Source organism: Danio aesculapii, chromosome 4 (assembly GCF_903798145.1).
Source record: "Danio aesculapii chromosome 4, fDanAes4.1, whole genome shotgun sequence".
NCBI classification, from domain to species: Eukaryota; Metazoa; Chordata; class Actinopteri; order Cypriniformes; family Danionidae; genus Danio; species Danio aesculapii.
The window spans coordinates 19,888,503-19,914,173 of NC_079438.1; the positions used below are offsets into that span (position 1 = coordinate 19,888,503).

At 37.1% G+C, this 25,671-nt stretch overlaps 1 protein-coding gene across 1 annotated transcript in view; it reads right to left on the bottom strand.

Moving 5' to 3' along the window:
- LOC130222025 (NACHT, LRR and PYD domains-containing protein 12-like) overlaps positions 1–25,671 on the bottom strand; it is a 272,015-nt gene that overhangs the window by 245,623 nt on the left and 721 nt on the right. Inside the window, 1 exon segment of the mRNA XM_056454634.1 lies at positions 19,339–19,450. Coding sequence (XP_056310609.1) covers positions 19,339–19,382 — 44 coding nt within the window. The 5' untranslated portion in view covers positions 19,383–19,450.

Genomic DNA, 25,671 nt, shown 5'->3' on the forward strand with positions numbered 1-25,671 from the left:
CCCGGCTCCTCCCTTGTTTTTTCCGCGCTTCACTCTCGCGTTTGTCAGTGTCTGACAGGATCGGGTTTCAAAAGCACATCAATAATCAAGCGCAGGTTATTATCCTCAGCTAAAGAGGTTTGTTATTTCAGATATAATGTTAGACGCGCGCGAGTGCAAGGAAGAAAGCGAAACCGCTCGCGCCTCAGATTGGCTTGTAAAAAACTACGGGGCACAGGGTAAATCTGCTCTTCTTCTTGGATTTGTGGCTGTTCATCAAGATGACGACAAGGTTTGTTTGAGCCCAGATCGACCATGGCTCGTTATTATATGTATTTATAATTCTGCTGTAATCTCTCGGCTGTGTATTTCAAACATGGCGTTTTTTTGTTTTCATTCTGGCTTTTTGTGTAAGCGAATGACGTATCTCTGTAAACCAATAGCGTTCAGCTGCGCGTGTGGCTTCGCCTTTTGGTACCCTTTCTTGTGTTTGGTACCCTTTCGAAAGGGTGCCGAAAAAGTGGTACGGTACGGTTCGGTTCGGTACGCTTTTTGACAGTGGAAATGGCCATAAAAGCGTACCAAACCAAACCGTACCGTACCACTCAGTGGAAACGGGCCATAAATACAGATTTAGGCAAACTAACAGTGCTGGTACTGCTCGATCTCAGTGCCGCATTTGACACTGTCGATCACAGCATACTTCTGCATAGGCTGGAAAACTGGGTTGGGCTGTCTGTGACGGTCCTCAAATGGTTCAGATCTTACCTTGAAGGGAGAGGTTACTATGTCAGTATAGGTGATCATAGGTCGAGGTGGACACCCATGACATGTGGAGTCCCACAAGGCTCGATTCTGGCACCTCTGCTGTTCAACTTTTATATGCTTCCTCTGAGCCAAATAATGAGAAAGAACCAAATCTCCTACCACAGCTATGCTGATGACACTCAGATCTACCTAGCCTTACTGCCTAATGACTACAGCCCCATTGACATCCTCTGCCAATGCATTGATGAAATTAACAGTTGGATGTGCCAAAACTTTCTTCAGTTAAATAAAGAGAAAACTGAAGTGATTGCATTTGGGAACAGAGATGAGGTTCTCAAGGTGAATGCGTACCTTGGCTCTAAGGGTCAAACAACAAAAAATAAGATCAAGAATCTTGGTGTGACTCTGGAGTCAGATCTGAGTTTCAATAGTCATGTCAAAGCAGTTAGTAAATCAGCATACTATCATCTCAAAAACATTGCAAGAATTAGATGCTATGTTTCCAGTGAAGACTTAGAGAAACTTATTCATGCTTTTATCAGCAGCAGGGTGGATTACTGTAATGGCCTCCTCACTGGCCTCCCCAAAAAGACAGTCAGACAGTTGCAGCTCATCCAGAACGCTGCGGCCAGAATTCTGACCAGAACCAGGAAATCAGAGCACATCACACCTGTCCTCAGGTCTTTACACTGGCTCCCAGTTACATTCAGAATAGATTTTAAAGTATTATTACTGGTCTATAAATCACTAAATGGCCTAGGAGCTCAATACATTACAGATATGCTCACTGAATACAAACCTAATAGATCACTTAGATCTTTAGGATCAAATAAACTAGAAATTCCAAGAGTTTAGTCAAAGCAGGGTGAATCGGCTTTCAGCTACTGCGCCCCTCGCTGCTGGAATCAGCTTCCAGAAATGATCAGATGTGCTCCAACATTAGGCACATTCAAATCAAGACTGAAAACACATCTGTTTAGCTGTGCCTTTACTGAATGAGCACTGTGCTACGTCCGACAGATCGCACTATTCTATTTTTCTCTTCTTTTTCATTCTTTTATAACACATTTTATCAGCTTTTATTTTATTTGATTTTTTTTACCATTTTTATTATTTGTTTTTATTTTTCTTATACTTGTTTCTTTTATTCCTGTTTATGTAAAGCACTTTGAATTGCCACTGTGTATGAAATGTGCTATATAAATAAACTTGCCTTGCCTAAATCTACTCTAGAGTTAGAGGACTAAAATATATTTGCTTTAATTTAAGAGTATTTTAATTAAATATTGTAAACATTTATTTATACAAAATGTTCTATCTTAAAATGAAATAAAACAGTCTCATTAAAATATGGAATATAGCTTTTCTATTGAAGATCTAAAATTAGATATGCATTGATTATTTATATCATAAGTAATATGTTAAATGTGTCAGCAATCAATACCCATGTAAGAACAGTATCCATCTGAAAATGCAGGAGTCTGCAATTATTCAGCAAACCCTTTATTAACAAGGTAAACTACTAGTATTTTTGACCAGTCTGTTGAACAGTTTCAAGCCATTAAATCTTTGAAAGGGCTTAAAATAGTTTAAGTCCTCTTTGCAATGTCAGTGTACAGCAATAGTTTATAGCAGTGTATAGATTTACTGTTGGTGCTGCAGTGTGTGGTGCTCAGCTATAGCACGGAGTAAATGAGTAATGACCAAGCAGCAACCTCCCACTCTCCCTCGTGAAGCCAATACAGAAGTAACTGAAACTGCAATTCATGGAAATCCCGCTAGTCCTGGCTCCATGTAGAGCAGATTTCTATTGAGCCCACTGTTAAAATGGCCGACTTTACAGCAGGGAAAAAGGGTGTTTACAAGAACAAATACAAAGAAACATTTTGGTTCATATGGCTAATATTACCCTTCATGGCAACTGTGAGGGTGTGAATTTTTTTTATAACTCATCCGTTTTGTTTATATTAGGTTATATTAAGTCTGCATAATTAAGGGCGTGGCCACTTGAGTGACAGCTAGGTCTCCCTGCTCGCTGTCTCATCACCTCAGCTGATTCCGGCTGATTAGCCGCTGAACTCGATGTATTTTTGTGTTGTTTATGTGGCTTTACGTAGTCAGTCGCCTTTTGGAATTATTTCCTACAAGTATCAGATGATATGGCATGCTGTGTGCACTTCACAAACCGTTCACATGGCCTCCGTTTCCCAGGTGAGTGAAATTATATACTTGTATACCATCTCTATAAATGTGTTTTTTAAATTTAAGATCATTCATCATTTATATTGTTCTTTAGAGCTATAATGCACTCCAGAATCTGACAGATTAATTAGCTGAAGGCTCTAGAACAGTCATCTGAAGCGTTGTCATACAGTGTTATGCTGGAGTTCATCAATAGTCTTGCATTTACTAACACAGACTATATCTGAGAGGTTTGGAGGAAATTCACACTTTCCCCCTGTAGAAAAACGTCTTAAGAGCAATGTTCAGTGGCTCAATGTGTTACAGCGGTGTTTATAAAAGACTAAACCCTTTATTGATATAGTGTACAGCCAAGCACATGTGGTCAGAACACAAACCAGTTTGTAATAATTTGCCTCTACATGTTAGAGTTTTAACTCGTTCTGTTTTAAAATCTAGTCTGAAAACTCATTTCACTCTTTGACATTAAACCATATGAGGACCTTGTGTCCTTTATTTGTCCTTCGCTTGTACAACACTTTGGTAAACACTTGTTGTCTTTAAAAGCGCTTTATAAATAAACATTGACTTGACTTGACCTTGAATTAATAATCCCGCTTGCTTTTTGAGCACTGTTGAGCGACTCCTTAAACACCTGTGATTGGCCATTGTGTTCCTCAACAGAAATGATGATGCTGAATGGCTGCGTTTATCACAGCTGATCCATGACAGATGCAGTGGTGAAAACTCGTTCTACAGACAGCCTGGATCCACAAGTATCACTGTGATAGCTTTACAGCTTTCATTTTCTCCCTGAGCAGCAAAAAGACTCTCCAGCAAACTAACAAGCAGGGATTGTGCACGGTTATCTGCTTTCTAAAGTAGTTGGAGCGTTTAATTACTCGTGCTCACCTCCCTCACCTCATCTACAATGACAAAGCGCATATGAGATAAACTACATCAGTATGTAACAACCAGTTATGATCTATTACTGAACAGATGCCGAACTGTTTTGACACCCTTATGGTGCACATCAGGAAAAGAGTTACTTCAATTCTGAAAATGCAGCTTCATGGAGTTTATTCAGTAAAACATTTAAATAGATTTGTCTTTTTTATTCTGAGTCAACACATAGACATAATCATATAATCAATATCAATGTGTAGATATGAGTAAAATCACATCCCTGCAAATGTCTGTGTGATATTGCTGAGTGGAGAATCATTTACCTCAGTGTCTCCAGTTTACAGTGTTGACTCTTCAATCCATCAGAGAGAAGCTTCACTCCTGAATCCTGCAGGTCATTGTTACTCAGGTCCAGCTCTCTCAGGACACAGTTTGAGGATTGAAGAACTGAAGACAAACTCTCACAGCACTGAACAGTGAGATTACACATGACCAATCTGAGAAAGAAGAACACACATTACTAAAAACCACACTGTTAATGTGATCTGTCTGATGTAACAAACAGGAAATACTTTTTAAACTGTTTTATTTACTAATATTTTAATGAACAAACTAATAACAATAATTTTCTGTAGCATCTTTAAAAGTTGATTCTCAAAGCCCTTTACAGAATAAAGTGAAACAGATGGGTTATATAACAGAAATAAAGAAATTAAATAAAACACGGAGAGAACACGTAAACTCCACACAGAAATGTCAATTGGCCAGGTAAAGACCAGGCCAGGTAAGGGCGTGGCCACTTGAGTGACAGCTAGGTCTCCCTGGTCGCTGTTTCGTCACCTCAGCTGATTCCGGCTGATTAGCCGCTGAACTCGATGTATTTTTGTGTTGTTTATGTGGCTTTACGCAGTCAGTCGCCTTTTGGAATTATTTCCTACAAGTATCAGATGATATGGCATGCTCTGTGCACTTCACAAACTGTTCACGTGGCCTCCGTTTCCCAGGTGAGTGAAATTATATATTTGCATACCATCTCTTCTATACACAATTGATACTTTTCCACAATTAAAGTATACAGTTTTTCCTTTTAATACAAGCAGTCAGATATATGAAGTGTTTTAATTTTAACAGCAAATTTTTATTTAGTTTTAGTCATTTTAGGTTTAGTGGACTACATTTCATCAGAGTTTTAAGCTGCTCTTTGGTGTCTGACCAGAAGATCTGCTCAATAGTTCCAGAGTGCATAAGCTCTTTCATGCTGATGATTTCTAGGCGCAGTCTCTTTTCAGTAACAGATTTTGTAGATTTGAGAGCATCGAGAAGAGAATGATTGTCTGTTATACATACAATGGGCAAGTTGTTGCATGAGCAGTCACCAGTGGTGACCTTTGAGTAGAGTGTAGCAAGGAAAACTGCATTGTCAATCCCGCCTGCAAGTGCCAAAGCCTCTCCTGCTAAGGTACTTCGTACAACTCTCCTGATGCGTTTTGACTGCCAGGATATTGGTGAGAATTTTCCATTTTCTCCCATAAGCATGATGAAATGTCTACATTGTGTGCCACCATCTGGTAGGTTTCCCATTGAGGAATCACTGAACACTCCTAGCTTAACAGAGCTGTTGTTCCCCAAGTACTGAAACCTCAAGTTAACCTCTTCTGATTTGAGTTTTGTGATAAGTTTATTTGCACAATGCAGGGTCTGAACAGAAACATGCTTTGTGTTAGATGCCAAGATGGATATGTCACACATTATGTCAGGTCTGCTTTGTCTGGCAGCCCACAATATTTGTCCAACCTTTCTTAATCTAGCCTGATGCACTCGTACATACTGTAGGTTCCGCCATGCCTGACAAATACAACTACACCATCTTGGCCTAGGACCACACCTGGACCTTTCCACTCACTGCAGCCTATTCTCTTATAATATACTTTGTCCTCTGTCTCATATCTATCATGAACAGGTCGCAGTTGCTTACGAAGGGCTCTTCTGATTCTTTCTGAGCATTCGGCTTCTGTGAATGCTTTTCTCATTGCATGCAGTGTTTCAATTTGTTTAGCAACCCAGGTACTTGTATCCAGAGCTGGTGGCTTATCAGTGAGCACTGAAAGCAGATTCGGGTTTTGCCCAAATACTAGCTGGTAAGGGCTGAAACCGTGTACATTATGCATTGCGTTCTTAGCCATTAATGCCCAGTCAAGGGCTGTTTTCCAGTCACAGTTGTTGTCCTTTTTCACCTTCAGCAAAATTTCAGTGAGGGTCTGATTATGCCCGATTATGCTCTATAGGCTGTAGGCCGCAGTTGTTTTAACTTCAATGTTAACATTTTCAGCCATATCCCTCATTTCGTCGTTATTAAATTCACCTCCGTTGTCACTAAACAGTCTGCATGGAGGACCATGAACACTTATCTAACAGTGAATAAAGTGCTTCACTATCTCTCTTGGGTTCTTTGTGGTGACAATACTCCCTGCACTGAAGCGTGTGAAGTGGTCAATAGCATGCAAATACCATATTCCTGGCCCAAGCTCATGCAAGTCCACTGCCACAGTCTCATTATATGTTGATGCCATAGGCAAACCTACAACAGGGTTATGTTTTGGCTTACTGTATCTACTACATGTATCACAGTTTTTCACAATGTTCATGAGAACAGTGTTGCTTTCATCATCATGATTACCTGAGCAGGCCAGTCATTTTTTTATTCTATCGGCTGAAGCATGTCGAAATTGTCTGTGTAGTTTCAACAGTACTCTCTCCTTTTCTTTAGTTGTCATGTTTTCTGTCACAGACAGAATTTCTTCATTTGGTGTCTTGTTCTCACTTGTCTCCTTTTCATCTAGAATGCGGTCATCTCTCAAGCTCACACAGAAATGTCCTGAAGATGTTAGCTCAAGTTTAACAGGTTGTTTAAACATTGTTGCTTTGTCATTGTTGCTTTTTTGAGTGATGCTTTGCTTAAAAGCAGTGGTATATCAGCAGGAACTACTTCTGTCTGTATTTTGCATTTGGTGTGTCCTATTCTTGCTGGAATAGTAACTTTCTTTGTGGAGTGAACAACTTTGCCATCACCAAATCTAAAAGGTCTTGCACTTTGTTTCTCACTTATTTTTTGGAACTCACTCTCTGTTAGCCCACTTGTGTAATCTTCAAGGCATTTTTCCCCCACACAAGGTTCTTGTACAGTGTCAATCACAGCTGATCCTAAAGCCTCCACCATGAAGATTTCTGAGTTAGACATAGAATCATTTGAAAACAAAGTGATGTTACATTCTTCAATGTCATTTTTTAATCTTACATCTTTTGTCATTTTTACATGTTCCTTTTTATTTGGACAGTCCTTTGCCCAGTGAAATGTGCTTTGGCAATAGCACATTTTGTTCTTCTCCCATATTCATCAAGGGGATTTGTACCTTGAGCTACATTTTGGAATTGCTGTGTAGTATTTAGCTTAGTTCCCCGTTTGCCTAAGTATCTTATGTAGTAAGCGTCATCTGCGCTCTGCAGAGTACTGGCGCCCTCTTGTGGTGAAGTAACGTTATCGCCAAATATTCTTTTCAGGGCTGATTTCATGTCCGTGAAAGAAACGAGTAACTTGAAAGCTAGTACAGCATCTGGGAGCTCCATTTTGAACTTACGCAGCCTGTTGTATCGACTTTTAACTCGACGATGTGGTCCACCATAGAAACACCGCTTTCTCTTATGATCCGGTCAAACTCTGTGTACGCTTCATACTGTCGATCTTTTTCTTCTTTTAAAAACACAGAGTCCAATTTTTCTATTAATGTTTGCATACCATTGTCAGCATTCAAATCATCCGTGGGTATTTACAGTGCGCTGTTTCTTGTTCTGCCCGTTAGTGACAAGGTAACTGCCAAGGCTTGTTTCTTTTTGTCCAGGTCTGTGATGCGTCTCCAGATTTCAATCTCATTTTTCCAACTTTCATAAGCTGTTTTTTCGTCAAACAACGGCGGATTTTTGTAATTTCCAGCAGCAGCCATCCTCTGCTACCAATGTTAAATCAAATCACTACAGCGGTTCTTCTTATTTGTAACACACTTTATTATCTCCAACACATAACTCCTGCATATGGTAACACAATATGTAACTGTCTGTGTAATATTGCTGAGAGGAGAATCATTTACCTCAGTGTCTCCAGTTTACAGTGTTGACTCTTCAGTCCATCAGAGAGAAGCTTCACTCCTGAATCCTGCAGGTCATTGTTACTCAGGTCCAGCTCTCTCAGGACACAGTTTGAGGATTGTAGAGCTGAAGACAAACTCTCACAGCACTGAACAGTGAGTTTACAGCACTGTAGCCTGTGTAGAGAACAAACACAATATGTATGTGTTGATCTGGAGTGTTTAATAGTCTGAAGCACATCTGACTGTAGTGACTGGTTTAACTTCACCAATTAGTGAGCACATCTGGTGAGTTTAGCTTTTAATAGGATTTAGGTTTACGCAACAAAAGTAAATGGCTTCCTTCAGATGTCTGAATAAATGAAGAAATATTTTTATCAAAAGACGAGAAGATCATACACAAAGGTCCACAGATGACAGACAATAAAACACATGAACAAACTAAATAATAATAATTTCCTTTAGCACATTTAAAAGCTGCATATCAACAGACAAATAAAAGCCTCACCTGTGAATGCAAAATTTAAGGACATATACCTCTGTGCTCCAGCTGTTTATCCTGATCCACAGGATCTGCCATGGTTTACTGTCCAGTAGTCCCTGCCTTGGCTTTGTCCTCCTCCCTGTTCACCTCTCTGTCAGTTTCCCCCTCACCATCTGTCCTGTACCCTGTCACGGTTTCATTTATCTGCCTCTCCCCCATCACCCTTGTCCACTGTAAAACCTCCAGCTTGCTGAACTCACTCTTGTTTTGTGTCTTCCTCTGAGGATCATCTGGAATCTTCTCCTAAAAGGGAGCTATGTTGGCCTTTCGTAGTACTGTTGTGTTTTCCTTGTATTCTCTGTGTTCTCCTCAGTTTTCCCCATGTTACTCTTGTTAGTTGCCCAGTTACTCTTAACCCCCTTGTTAACCTATTAGTCTCTGTGTGTTTAAGCTCCTCTGTTTCAGTCATTATGTGTTGATCAGAGTTTGCTGTATGTGTGTATGTTTCTCTTGTCTGTGTTTTCTGCTCTTCAGCTCTGTCATTTTCTTTGTGTATGGATTTTATTTAACATTAGAACTGCACCTAGATCCACCTCTTGCATTTGCTTTGAGAGGGCTGCACTGTGGTTCAGTGGTTAGCACTTTCATCTAACAACAGGAAGGTCGCTGGTTTGAGTCCCAGCTCCAGTTACCCCCACAGCGCGAAGACATACGGTATAGGTGAATTGGGTAAACAAAACTGACCATAGTGTATGAGTGTGTGTCTGTGTTAGTGAGTGTGTTTACATGGACACAGAGTTGGGCAAGCTACTAGAAAAACGTAGTGAGCTAAGGTATTAGCTACTCTACTTAAAATGTAGCTTAACTACACTAAAAGCTCCCCCCTTGGAAATGTAGCAAGCTAAGCTAAAAGCTACTTGGCAAAAGAGGCTTAGCTACATCTAAACTATTTTTGCAATTTTCATTTTTAAATCAAAGCAACTTAAATCCAAGTCAATCACATCTTAGTGATCAATAAAACTGTCAATGAAACATGAGGCAGAATAGTTCAGTTCAGTTATTTACTGTAAATAATATGCTGTACTAAACAGAAACACATTATAGTATATAACAGCTAAAACAATCCAATAACACCAGGTGTTACACATTTAAAATACTATAGTCATTAATAGTAAAGGGAAATATATTGGAATAAGCATTATATATATACACTAAAGTATTTTTATTGTTTGAGCACAGCATCAGGAATTAAGTTATTGCATCTTAACATGTACTCCTAAAGGTATGATCATGAGGAAATAACTCCTCTCCCTCAGTCATCTTTCCATCAAGCAAGTTTCACCAGAGGTGGCAGTAATGCACCAAAACCTTTGTTGTTGAACACCGTAAAACAGGAAGAAGAAGAAGAAATCATCATTCTCGCCTTCATATGGATTTACTGTCATCGGCTAGACACCGGCATCACAGCTCTGTGAGTGTCAGTGCTGTCATTTATTGATCTGCGATCGGTAAATGTAGCTTGTGTTGACGCTACTGCGCTACTTTACTAATAAAATAGCTTCACTACTGAAAAGCTATTTGATTTAAAAGTAAGCTACTTTTACATTGATTTTTACATTTGATTTGAAAGTAGCGACGCTACCGCCACGCTACTGAGAAATGTAGTTAAGTACAAGTAGTGACGCTACTGCCCAACACTGCATGGACACCAATAATTCAATTTTAATGTGATTAAGACAATACTGTGATTAAGAATAACCATATAAACAGCGGTTTCTGATTAACTTTATCTGATTAAGGATAATCACACACACACACACACACAGCTGTTTGCCACTCTTTGCACCTACCGAGTCAGTGCAGACCACAGACGTCAGCATCGTGAAATGCGGAGGTTTTTTCTTCCGTTCAGCATGCGGTATGAACTTCCATTAAAACAACACTCTTCCAGCAGTTCATAGATGCATCTTAAATCTCGTTTGTCACAGGGGGCATGCAGGAAATGTTCCCGAATGAAAGTGAAAGTGCCAAACTGTACTTAAAGTCGACAAATTAAAAATAAAACACCTGAAATTACAGGAAACTCTGGAGAAAATGCGGATAGTGTGGTGACTTGATGACAATAATTGAATATGTGCAACATGAAAGCAACTTATAATTCAAAAAGCAGCTCATGTAAACGCCTTAATCTTATTATTGTCTTAATTAGATTATGGCAAATAATTCCATTACTGATGTCCATGTAAACGTAGTCAGTGTTACCTGATAATTATCAACATAGAGATGGGTCAAAATAGACAGAATGGAGAAAACAACATCAGTGTGATCATTCCACTCTTACCAGAAAGGACTTTTAAAGTGCTGTATCATTTTATAGCTGACTTGTGTGCAATTTCCGCTAATAGACAATGTAGTTTACTGGCTTATTTGCTGTTTCTTAAGAGATAGTTCTCCTAAACATTTACTTACCCTTAAGTGGTTCCAAACCTTTATGATCTCTTTATTCTGCTTAACAGATAATAGTATATGACAGCTGAAAACCATTAGCCATTGACCTACATGGTAGGAAAAACAACTGGTGTGTAAGTCGATGGTTACAGGCTTCTTTCTACAGGCATCTTCATTTATGTTTAACAGGAGAAACAAAGTTTGAGAAAGGTTTATAACCCCTTGAGGGTGAGTAAAATGTGTACATTTATTTTTTGGGTAAATGATCCCTTAAACAACCACTGCCAAAACATGAATCTAAACGTTATTAAAAACACTAAAATATTAAATAAGAAACAATTATTAATGTATTTTCAAGTGCAGATGATATCACTATTGTGCATGTTCATTAACATGATATACTATATTATTTAATTTGAGAAAGAAGCACTTTGACTTACTGAGCTCTTTTGGAGGATTTGATGACTGCTAATAGTCTGATGAGACACTCGTCTGATCTCTGGAATTTCTGAAGCTCAAACTCCTCCAGCTCCTCCTCTGAGGTCAACAACACAAAGACCAGAGCAGACCACTGGGCAGGTGAAAGGCGAGCAGATGACAGACTTCCTCTACTGAGGTGAGACTGAATCTCTTTCAGCAGAGTTTGATCATTCAGTTCATTCAGACAGTAGAACAGATTGATGGATCTCTCTGGAGACAGATTCCCTTCAAGTTTCTGCTTGATGTATGCAATTATATCCCCCTTGCTCTGGTCTCTGTCATCCTGCTGTGTCAACAGGCCTCGTAAGAGTTGTCGATTGGACTGGAGTGACAGACCGAGAAGGAAGCGAAGGTAAAGGTCCAGATGTCCATTCTCACTTTCCAGAGCCTTGTCCACTGCAGTCTTCAGAAAATCAATCATGGACACATTTCTGTATTTTTCTGCTCGTTTCTTGTTGCTTTCTAGAAACAGATGTTGATAAAGGGCTGCAATGAACTCCTGAATGCTCAAGTGAAGAAAACAGTACATGGTACCAAGAATGATTCCCGTCTCCTCCTTAAAGATCTGGGTACACATGCCTGAGTACACCGATGCCGTATAGACGTCAATGCCAAAGTCTTTCAGATCGCTCTCATAGAAGATCACATTGTTTCTTTCCAGCTGCTGGAAGGCCAGTTTCCCCAGTGAAAGAATGAGTTTTGGATCCCAGGAGACATCTGGTGTGTTTTCTCCATCATACTTTCTTCTGCTCTGCTGGACCTGAAAGCGGAGAAAGTGTGTGTACATCTGTGTCAGAGTCTTGGGAGATTCCTGCAGTGTTTCAGCATTAGCCCTGTGTTTCAGTTCAGTATTTCTGTTCTCCTTCAAAATGTTCTGGAGAACAGTGGCTGAAATCCAGCAGAAGACTGGGATGTGGCACATAATAAAGAGACTCTTTGACTGTTTAATGTGATCAATGATTTCTCCGGCCTGATTCTGATCTGTGAGTCTCTTTCTGAAGTACTCCTCCTTTTGGGCATCATTGAATCCTCGTATCTCTGTCAGCCGGTCGATACAGTCAGCAGGAATCTTACTGGCAGCTGCTGGTCTGCTGGTGATCCAGATGAGAGCAGAAGGAAGCAGATTTCCCTTGATGAGGTTCGTCAGGAGAACATCCAGAGAGACTGCTGAAGATACATCACAACACGTCTCATTACCAACAAAGTTCAGAGGAAGACGACATTCATCCAATCCATCAAGGATGAACAGGACTTTGAATCGTGTGCTTCTTGTAAGGTTCAGTCCTTTAGTCTCTGGGAAAAACTGAGTTATGAGGTCTTTTAAACTTTGTCTTTCTTTCTCCTTTAAGTTCATCTCTCTGAATGGAAGAGGAAATATGAAGCTGATGTCTTGATTTTCTTTCCCTTCAGCCCAATCCAGAACAAACTTTTGCACAGAGACTGATTTCCCGATGCCAGCAACTCCTTTTGTCAGGACAGTTCTGATCTGCTCGTCTTGTTCAGGTGCTTCAAACAAATGTTTGCATTCAACCTGTATCTCTAGTGACTGATGACGTCTGGAAGCAGCTTCAATCTGTCTGATCTCATGTTCAGTGTTGACCTGTTCACTCGCACCCTGAGTGATATAGAGATCTGTGTAGATGTTATTCAGAAGTGTGGAGTCTCCTTGCTGAGCAATTCCTTCAAACACACTTTGATATTTCTTCTTCAGGCTATATTTAAGCTGATTGATGAAGAACAGCTCATCTAAACACAGAAGCAAAGAAACAGATAGATTTAGTCCGGACTTATTTGTAAGTGACAGTCTGACAGATGGCCATGAGTAGGGCCAGACAGAATTTCCTAGTGGTGTAACGGATGACAAATCTCAGGGTTCAGATCACATTATGGTTTTTTAGTCACAGATTGGACCATTTTTCGGATCAGCCAAAAAGGAGAGGAGACGAATGTCATTTGCTTTCCATTTATTACAGAAACAGCACTGCAGGACACTTTTGGTTTTAACAAACAGAACTAATAAAGTGTAATATTATTAACAATAAAATAAAGAAATAATCAGCTGAATAAAAATAAATAGTAAATATTCAGTGCTGTGAAAAATTCCCTGTTACTGCTACTGTTGCTGATAATGCTGAATGTAGAAATCATTATCATTAGTACAACCCATATTTATTTGTAGTCTCATTAATCAATAAAATGATTCAGTTATACACTCATAAATCTTCCTTTTATTGCTAGATGATTTTCTGAAGAGTTTGAGTGGTTGTTGCCTCCTAAAGGTTAAATAATGTAATTGCTGCCTACAACTTTCATTTCTGAGCATATGACTGTGATTTTAATCTTCAACATAAACATCAGTGATTTTATCTGAACTATAAACTGTTCTTCCAGTACTTCTGTCTTATTTGACTGTTCGTAACTTCATGATTGCGTTTTCAGATTTGAGTGCAGCGATTTGAGGATTAATAATCATATGCAAATCACCATCATTTATATAGATCTCTCAGCGATCATTACAAATTTAATCCGCGGGTCACGTGTTTTCCGAACCATGGATTGTGATCCATACGAATCATGGATCAACCATGCTGTTACACCCCTTGAATTTTCAGTCATTGTTTGCTATTTCTGTTGAGAATTTTGTAAACAATCTGCAGATAACTGTGGAAAGATTTAGGGAATATCATAACTAAAAACTTAATATACGAAATAAAATATACAACACAAATCCAATTAGACTTACTTTATTGGTAAACAAAGCACAAGACTCTTATATAACAGATCTACTAATGGACAGAAAATATGACTTTACAAACTGCACTGTAAATAAATCATGAACATTTTCATATTAGTCAACAATATTACTGAAATTAAATAACTGAATGAATATAAATGTACACACATTTACACAGTGAATAAATAAACTCAATGATGGGCTAAAACTCTGTAAAAGTCTGCAGGTTTTGTGTAGGCCTACCCATGAGTCTCTTACCCTCAAGAGTATCAGCAGCTTGATCTTGCTTCATCTCTCTCAGGAAGAAGAGTGTGAGATCAAGAGCTGCTTCTGTGATTCTGCTTCTGTTCTCATTAAAGTCTTTTACAAACTCTTGTCTGTTTTCTGCTTGTAAGATTTTCTTAAATTTCTCCAGTTCATTCTTCAAAAATCTGATCATTTTACTCTCAAGATTCTACAATTGAAGAAACGAGAACAACATTTAACCAAAAGATTCATTCACACACAGTTGTAGATCCACAACCTACTCCATATACATTTTAATACATGATACTATGAGTCTGTTAAATGCTTGATTCTGATTAGCTCATGAACATTCAAAGGTTATTTTCAGATAAACACACAGCTCAAGTAGATCCAGGCAGGTTTTGAGCACATTACACTAAAGGGGGTCGCACACCGGATGCGCAATGCAGCACACACGACAGCTGGAAGTATCACACACCAGACGCACACATTCACATGTTATTAAAAATGACATTTTACAGCTACAAAGGACAAAAATAAACACAACACAGTCTTTGGATAAGATGTTTAAGAGACTAGTCCTACACACAGGAGCAGTTTGAGGACCTGACAAATGTCTGAAACACAACATCTGAACGGCTGTGGAAACCAGAGTCTAATAACATCTAAACAAAAAAAACTCTGCTAAATTTGGACTGTCAGTGAAAATCTAATAGACGTCTAAGATTAGCCCTAATCTAGACTAGTCATCAAATACACATGAATGAACACATATGTCAAAAGTTTTGCTAAATTTATGTCTTTGTTGCTATATTTAGCGGCTTTTCAGACTTTCCCAGTAACAAGATGTCAAAAAAGTGACAAATCTTTTCTTTTCTGGAGTCACTGGAGATTTTGGAGACTCTGACGTGTCTGTACTGTACCGTTTCTGCTCTTCTCATTGAGCAGGGATTTCAGCCATTTCAAAGCACCAACTGCAAATTATTTAGCAACTTTATTTCAAAACAACTTCTGGACCTCGAGAGTGTGAGGTGTTTCCCTGGTACAGTCAGATCTCTGCTTCTGTTTCAAATTTGATCAGTTTAATATTTGGCAGCAGTTATTGAACTTGTGTGTTTATCATGTCAGAGAGATTACTGTACACAACATAGGTTTGAGAGGAGTCAGATTTCACATGGCTAATCAATCCTCGTCACATGACTATATAAGCAGCAGCCATTACACAGCTGACAATTATAACAGATGCAGATATGCAAATTTATGCATACATCACCTAGTGAAACCTAGTACATTCATAATTACAACAAAACTAGAAGTTCTTATTAAATGAGTAAAACTGACAGGGAGTCGTTTCTCTTTCTGTGTCTTCTGTCATCATGACTGGTAAACATGTCAGAGAAAACAGCTGAATCTTCAGGAGCTAACTCACATCTCTTGTGCACATGGTAATGTTTACAGGGGCGTAATATTGGACACTCGGTGGATTTATTGACAAAGTATTCATGCTTGAATTTGAAATATTCAATAAGCTTGATATTTCAAGATTTTACATCGACAAAATTATTCTGATAATGACCGCTAATATTTGATGTATCGCCAAACCCTACTCAAGACTAATGTACATTCGTGATTATATTCATGTGTAACATTATATCTCATTATTTACAATAATATTCCCTCAACATTTATAGCGTAGTTCGGTATAGCTCAAAATAAGCTGCTGCATGAATGAATTAGATTATGAAGAATGATGAAGATCCTGCTTATGCTGTAATGCGTCCTTTCTGCAAGTGATTTACTATTACTTTAAAGTGTAAATCCCTGCAGATAATGTGATATGAAGCTACACTGTGCATGTCTGGGGCAACATCTTTGAAAAGGCAGAAAAATTAGGTCATTCCAGAAAGACATAATAATAGTAATAATAATAATAATAATAGTAATGATAATAATAATAATAATAATAGTAATAATAATAATCGTAATAATAATAATAATAATAATAATTACAGAAATAAATAAAAGCAACAAGAAAAAGTTGGTATAACTAAAAAACAGATTTTTGCTGTGTCAAAATGAGAAATTAAGTTGTGATCACAAGAAAACAAGAGAGAAAAAATGATTTATTGCATGACCTCTCAGGACTTGCATAGATTAAGACTATTTTGCAGATGTTTTTAGTTGGGTGGGGGGCCAAGTTCATGCAGGTTACAAGATTCAGTTCTTGTGAACAAATATTTCTGCGTATCATGGAGTTATTTCAGTGATTTTATGACTCATATTAAGTTTTTCCAACCTGAAAGATCCTCTGGAGATTGTCTGTGAAACTCTTGTGTCTCCTGTGAGTCTCGTCTCCTGCATCTGGTAACTCATATTCATCACTGTTAACAAATAAAACTACTGTAATTATACATTTAGAGGCAAACAGAGACAGATATTCATCCATTCATTCGCCTTTGGCTTAGTCCATTATTTATCAGGGGTTGCCACAGCAGAATGAACCACCAACTATTCTAGCATACGTTTTACACAGCGGATGCCCTTAAAGCCAAACACTCATACATACTATATGCTGTGTCACATATTAAATGTAGATGAGAAATCACACACAAAACACACGTCATTGTGGAGTACAGCCTCTGAAAGACCTCAGAAAGTAGCTGTGGATATATGTGTGTGTTTTAAATTGACATGGAAATATAAAATTATGACTTACTGAAAATACTCTGAGTAAGACACTAAATCTGCCACCACGTGTCTGTAAATGTCTGAATGAGCCACCAAGTCATTCAGGAATGACTCTCTTTACTAAACTGTTGGTTCATATAATATGTTCAAAACAGTCCATGTGTGAAGAATAATGTAAAACACTAAATACCTGATGGCAGATGATGGGGTTTTCTCTCTAAAGTTTGGTGGATTCAACTCTTTAGACCAGTCACTCTTGAGAAACACAGAGCTGGACACACATGATCCTGATCTCACACTGAAGACACAAACACACCAGAGGAAACGGATCTTCACAACCTGCTGCAGTCTCTCTTATGAACACTAGAGGGCACATGGTTTTATCTTCCTGGACTTCATTTCCCATCAGCCCCTGTGCTCCTGATTGTCTCTTTACAGCAAATTTAGCTCATAGGGAATTATAATTGATTAATTACTCATAATTCTTTATGAACTCAATTAGCTAGGGCTATACCTTTATTCTTCACTTGTATTGCCTCTTCCTGTGCCAGCTGGATGTGTGTTAGATTAGTTCAAGTGTTCAGTGGAGTTAAAGAAGCATTACTTGTGTCAATCTCTAAACTGTTCATTATTTGCTCATAACTGTTCTTAATCTGCCAAATACTCTAACTAGTATTGTATTGTAAGGTTGTGTTCATTTAGCTCGGGTTTTATTTTATTTCTGTTCATAGTTTAAGAAGTAAAAACTGAGGTTTTAATGCGATTTGTTAATTTTCATAACATTTATATCAGCCTATATTAAACAGGTCTAATAATAGTTGGAAACGTGGCTAACGGGGGTTTGGTGTAAGATCACTTTCATTAGGCTAACCCTCCCAATATTGAAAATTAATCATTAAAACCTTTAAAAGTGTCTAACAGATAATAATAATAACACATTTTATTTATAGTGAGCTTTTCTCAGACCCAAAGCGCTAACAGGAATACAAGGCAAACAAAGCAGAACAATAAAAACAGTAAAAAAAGACCACAATAAAACAATAAATATGAATGATTCAATACAATTGGATGATAAAATTAACAAAAATAATCAATCTCAGTTAAAAGCAACGATATAAAGGTGAGTCTTGACAAGTTTCTTAAAACAGTCCAGAGAAACAGCATTCCTGATGCTGATGGGTAGGCCATTCCTTAGCTTAAGCGCACTGTATGAAAAAGCACGACCACCCATAGTGTTTAGTTTACAGCGTGGCTGATACAACAACAGTCCAGATGAAGAATGACGACTGCGGGTGAGAGTGGCCAGAGTTACCAGGTCACAGATGTAGTCAGGTTCTAGCCCATGCACTGCTTTATATGTTAAATAAGTCTTAAAATTAACAGGAAGCCAGTGAAGTTGCTGAAGTACAGGAGTGATATGGTGGCACGAGGAAGTATTTGTTAAAACTCGTGCAGCAGAATTTTAATGGACTGTAAACGTCTCAGAGAGCTTGCTGGTAGGCCCCCGAAGAGTGAGTTACAGAAGTCAAGACGTTTATGATACATATCTCAAATATTACGGTGGCTGAATTTGCATGATAAGATAACTTTATATGACAAAGAGGATATTTTACTACCAGAGATTTTAGATGCATTATTTAAAGTTAAAAACTGTAGATAAATGTTTAATGGTCAGATATCTGTCCTTATCAGGAGTATGAATGAAGACTTTATATAACACTGTTCTAGTGTTTCTTACATACTGTGCCTTTAAAGTGTTGTGTAAGTATAATTAAAATGTCCTGATGAATACTAAAACAGTCCATGTGTGAGCAATAATGTAAAACACTAAATACCTGATGGCAGATGATGGGGTTTTCTCTCTGAAGTCTGGTGGATCATCTTTAGACCAGTCACTCTTCAGAGACACACATGATCCTGATCTCACACTGAAGACACAAACACACCAGAGGAATAAACTGCAGGACAAACTTCAGTCTCCTTTACAAGAGTTTTATGAGTTTGTTTTGTTAATTCAGCACAAACTAATAGTTGGCTGAAGGTCTGTCTGATCAGGTCTGTTACACAGGAATCGTGGGTAAACACAACACATATTGAGCTCTGGTAAAGATGACCCCAGATCAAGTTGTCTGTAATCTAGACTGATCTAAACACATTTCCTGAAGTTAAACTGAAGCTTTGTCCATCATTTGATCAGGCAATAGCAACACGAACAAGTGCATTGTTGTTGGTCTTTGTTCTTCAGAGAAAGTGTTGAAATAATGGTGTAAAAACAGAGTCATTACCTGTGTTTCTCTGAGAGAGAGTCCTTTACTCGCTCCTCTGCCATACTGCAGCTAAAACACCAATGCAGACATTAGCAGAGCTTTCAGGAAACAATCAGCCGCTGACCATCACCTGGAGATGACAGTATACTGATATTAAGAACATCTCACTTTATAGCAATCAATGCTTTATTCCTGTAGGCTATTTTTGTAAGGGAAGAATGTTTGTATTAATGTGTCTACTCAAGTCCATTTTGCCAAATATCACACACACATACACATATTAGTAGTAGTCATTATTAACTTAAAATATTATAATTATTATACGTGTATAATATAGACATATACATTATCTAATTTCAATTTTGCATTTATATCTTTCATTTAAAATGTTTAATAAATGTTTATAATAATTTACTAATTAAATTTACTGTAACATAGCAGAAAACACATTGTTTACCAATCACACTAACAATAACCTGCTTCTTTTTAAAGGATAAAAATGGAATAAAAAGTGTACTTAAACGAAGAGGCAGCAGTTCCAGTTCCAAAAAGACAATGGACACAGAATAAAATAGGTTGCTCAGGTCAAAAAGACAGAGAAGCAGGGATAACAGCAACAAACATTTTAAAAGAAAGAGGGATAGACAGACTCTGTTGAACTCATAAAATGCACAGACATACGTTCAACATGTGTCTACCTCAAGGACCGGTCTTGCAGGGTTTTTTTTGCACCCAACCAAACAGATGAGAGTTGAATTAAAATAGATCGCTGGATTAACATTTTAATAAATGAAATAAAAAGTATAGAAATAAAACAAAGTGTAGAGCTTGTTTGTTTGCATAAATGCATAATTTGATGGTTCAGAGTAATAATTACCTACAATCTATTCGTATACTTTTATTTATTTATTTATGTATTTATTTTTTGTTTGTTTGTTGTATTACTTATCTTTTAGAACTCATATTGTATTGCTACCAACAGCAAGTGACAGAATTTCTTTCTTTCATTCCAATTACAGCAAATAACTCCTGCAAGTCCTGCAGTAATTATAAAATCCTGCAGGATTTGTCACTTGCTTGGATCCATTGTAAAACCTGTAAGAAATTCCTGCACATATCGTCAATGTGTCCTACAGGATTTTATAATTCCTGCAGGACAGCAGCTATCCTGCAGGGAAAAATAGATCATTCAGGATTCCTGTAAAATGTACTGCATGATTCTAAAACCTGTAGGAATTGCCTGCACATATTGTCATTTTGTCCTGCAGGATTTCATAATTCCTACAGGATACCAGCAGATTCCTGCAGAAAAAAATGAAAATCCTGCAGGATTCCTGTAGGCTATTTTTGTAAGGGCGGACACCAGCAGCACTACAAATGTGCTGAGTTATAGCCATACAATGTGCATGTAGAGTATAGTATTGCAGACATCATTAAATACTCAACATTACATCAATAATGCAGCAGTTGTACATCAATTAAACACAAATAACTGACAATCATAGTGGTATAATGTAAGATACTGTCTTTTTTTTTTTTTTTTTTTTTTTTTTTTTTTTTATTAAACAGTAAATTATTACAGCATAATGACACATTAGGAACTATATAAGGAACATAAAAGATGCCAGGGGGATAAAACAGTAAAGAAGGGGAAAAAATACAATAAATTGAATAAGAGATACATATAACGTAAAGCTTAAAATAAAAATACAATATTAATAGTGTAAGTAAATCAAAACGAAGTACCGCTTTTTACAGGGGAATTTTAAATAGGGCATGACAAGATAATGTTTTCCTAGCCTTAGTGTTTCCTGAACCGGAAAGTGTTTCAAAGTATTGTTTCAGTTCTTTTATGAATACCTTAAAAAGTGGTTTATTATTGGAGAATTTGCATTTATGGATATGATATTTAGCAAGTAAAAGTAAAAGATTTATGAAGTAGAACATTTTATCTGTACTATTGTCTGTATCAATAAAACCAAATAATACATTTTCCCAAAGCAAAGAAAAATTGGAATATATAAACTCAATAACAAATTTGCAAAAGTTACCCCAAAATGTTTTTGTGTAGGAACAATACCAAAATAAATGTACAGTTGTTTCTTCTTTTAAATTACAGAAAGTGCACATTGTGTTAATATTCAATTTAAATCTTTTTAAATAGCTACTCACTGGGTAGAATCTGTGAATTAATTTAAAAGACACTTCTCTGACTTTGTTCACAATAAGATATTTGTGTGGCAAAAGCCAAACTTTTCTCCAGTTTGAAATATTTGTGAAATTGCTCCAGTAAGTAATAACATATGATTTTGCAACAACTTCTTTCTGAAACAAAATACGGATTGATTTGTTATTTGAGTTTGGAACAAGACAAGCTTTGCCCACTGTTGTTTCAAATGGATCACAGAGAGATGGTGTGATACATAGAGTTCTGTTCAAGCCTTTAAACAGTGTAATAATTCCTGCAGGAACAGCATCAAATACAATGGCAAATTCTTTTGGTGAGACAGGAAAATTGAACTTCTGTAAGAACTCATAATATGATAGCAAAAAACCATTTTCATTAAAGAGATCATGAACTAAAATAATTTTTTTATCATACCAACTCTGAAGAAATAAGGATTTGTTTTTGTAGAGTATATTGCGGTTATTCCAAACAAAAAAAGAGTGTGGAGAAAAGTTGTGTTTATAGATAAGAGACCAAGCAAGAAGCATTTGCTTGTGAAATGCCGAGAGCTTTATGGGTAACTTCTCAATATTATAATGACACAGGGAGAGAAAGTTCAAGCCACCCAGCTTTGAAAAAATATAGTTAGGGATATAATTCCAAATCGATGTGGGGCACTTTAAAAATTGTTTCATCCAATTAACTTTAAAGGTGCAATTTAATGTATTAAAATCTAAAAAATTTAGTCCTCCATTTTCATAGGTGTTCATCACAACTGTTTTCTTAATGTAATGTGTACGATTTCTCCAAACAAAGTTAAATAATAACTTGTCTATTGTTTTACAAATTTTGTTTTCTAATTGTAAGACCAAAGCAGCATAGACTAATCTGGATAGACCTTCAGCTTTAGTAAGTAGCACTCTTCCATTTAAAGAGATATTTCTTTGAAGCCACTGATTAAGTTTTTTATGAGTTTTTTCTATAATTGGAGTAAAATTATCACTACAGCGTATGGATTCATTTTTGGTTATAACAATTCCTAAATAAACGACTTTTTCTTTAATCGGGATATTGCAAATAGAGGGAGCATCACAATCTTTCACAGATAATAATTCACATTTGGCAATATTCAGGTGTAAACCAGATGCTTCTGAAAATGTATTTATTACTCCTAAAGCTATGGCAACTTGATCACTATTTTTTAAAAAGAGAGTAGTGTCATCCGCTAACTGACTGACAATCACTTCCCTTTCTGCTATATTGATGCCTAAAAGATCACTTTGCTTAATATGATCTGCTAATAATTGTGCAGCCAGTAGAAATAAATAAGGAGAAATGGGACATCCTTGGCGTATGCCCCTTTTAACATCAAATCTAGTTGAAGTCCCATTTTTCAGTTTAATTGAGCTGTTAGCATTACTATAAAGAGTTTGAATTGCGTTACAAAAAAATGGACCAAACCCAAACCTTTTAAGACTGAGAAAAATAAAATTATGTTCAAGGGTATCAAAAGCTTTATAGAAGTCTAAAAATAATATATAACTTTTCTCAGAAATCAAGTGGGAGTAATCGAGAATGTCCAAAACTAGTCTGATATTGTTAGCAATATGTCTATTCTTCATAAATCCTGATTGGGTTTGATCAATAACTGAGTCTAATATATCTTTGAATCTTTCAGCAAGAATTGCTGCAAATATTTTATAATCATTATTTAATAGACATATTGGTCGCCAATTATCAATAAACAAGAGATCTTTATTTGACTTTGGGACAAGTGTGATAAGACCTTGATTCATAGTTGGTGGCAATTTGCTATTGGAAATACTCTCATTAAATACATGCAGTAAGAAAGGCGCCATCTGTTGGGCAAAAGTTTTATAAAACTCTGATACCATCCCATCTGTTCCAGGGGATTTATTATTTTTTAAATGGTTGATGGCATCCAATATTTCTTTACTAGTTATGGGCTTGTCACAAAAAATCTTATCTTCTAATGAGATATTTTTAGGATTTTTTAAGGATGATAAAAATGAGGATGTTAATTGTTCTGAGTAGTTGGAAGTGTATAAATTACCGTAAAACATAGAGCAATATTTAGATATTAATTTAGAATCAGAGGTAACTGTTCCATTAATATTAAGCTTGTTTATAGTATTGTGATTTGCACGCTGCTTTTCTAATCGAAAAAAATACGCGGAATTCTGCTCCCCCTCTTCAAGCCATTTTTTCCTAGAACGAATAAATGCACCCTCGGCTTTTTTCTTATAAATCTCATCTAATTTGTTCTGTAATTCTATGAGATCAAGTTGGTCATCATCAGATAAATTATCCACCCCTTTCTCTATAATGGAAGAGATGTGGGCTATGATATCCTTTTCCTCGGCCCTTCTAGTCCGAACACACATATTGCTAAATGATCTTAAGTATTTTGCAGATTCATATTTAAACAATTCCCAGTTTTTACCGAAAGATTGTTCTGCGGTTGCTTTATTTAAAAAATATTTAAGTAAACGGTTAATTTCCGTAATAACTTGTTTGTTCTTTAGACATGAGCTATTAAGCTTCCAATATGATGTTCTCCCATTTACGTTTTCAGACGTACATATATTAATCTTTATTGCAATTGCTTTATGATCTGTCAGCGGGGTGGGATGAGTAGATAAAGAGATGTCCATTTGGTTTAGGTCCTTTGATACTAGCCAGTAATCAATGCGTGAATAATTACTAAGATTTTTAGTAGACCAAGTAAATCCCGGATCATCAGGAAATTTTTGCCTCCATGTATCGATCAATTCGTATCTATCCATTAATAGTTTTATTTTTGTAGTCGCGGAGGAATCTTTGCCAGGTGGCCACCGGTCCATTTGACTATTAAGAGTGATATTAAAATCTCCTCCAATTATGATATGCGCATTAGGAAATTTAGTCAACCAATGTTTAATTTTATTATCTAATAAATCAAGCAACTGGACATTCTGTGCATTGGAATTATATCCGTAAATATTAATAATCAAAAACGTTAGGTTAACAATAGAAATTATATGAATGAGAAAGTGGCCATTGCTATCACCTTCTGAGTGCAAAATGTTGCCATTAAAACGGTTTAGTGCAGTCATAATACCAGCAGAACGCTCGGAACAGTTGGAAAACCATACATCATTCCCCCATTGGGAACGCCAATAATTAGAGTCTTCTGGTACAGAGTGTGATTCTTGAAAAAAACAAAAATCTGTTTTAAATTGTTTCACAAACAAGAACAGTGCTTTACGTTTTAAGTTGAAACGCAACCCCCTGGCATTTAAAGATAGTATAGAAAAAGACATAAACAGTCAACTTGAAAGAATAAGAATATTGAGACGAATGTCACTTGAGAGAAAAATGTTCATTCAATAACCGAACGAAGCACCATATTACGAATAGAGGTACGTAAAGACAATAAAGAATATAAACTAATTAAGTATAAAGAACTGAGCAAAAAGAAGTCTTGCAAAGTCACCGCCTATGCATTGAGTAACGTTAGAAACGTAAAAAAGGCATGTAATAAGCAGCAACAAGTTTAAGTCATTTTATCCCCGTTTTCTTTATCATTCTGCGAACCATCCTCACTCTGATAAAGACGAAGCTCAACGCCCCCAATGAAAGCTCGCGCCCCGACAAAGTAGGCAGATTTGCCCTCGCTGCGTGCCTTTTGAATTGTAGGCCAAAACTTGGCTCTAGTATCCTTGACAGATTGAGGAAGATCTTCAGCAAATCTCAGGCCTTTTTCTCGTAGAAACGAGTTGTTCTTCGCTGCAGCCCATATCGCATCCCGATGTGTTCTTGACAGAAAGCGAAGTATGATTCCTCTTGGTCTAGCGACTCCTGGCTTCTTCTTTCCCAGACGATGTACGACATCAATCACCTCTGTTAATTTGCTTTGTTCTTGAGGCAGAACGGTCTGGCATATTTTGATGATTTCAGATTTAACATCTTCGACTGATTCCGGTAACCCGTGCATTTTCAAATTCCATCTTCTCGAGTAATTTTCCAACTCCGTTATTCTGTTTTTCAGCTGAGTAACCGTCTCCTCTTCATTCTTTAATCTCCTCTCCACTTTCTCAATCCGTGTCTTCGCATCCTTTATTTCGTTACATGCAAAATCAATTGTCAGCTTTAAGCCTTCTATTTTCATGGAGTTTTCACCT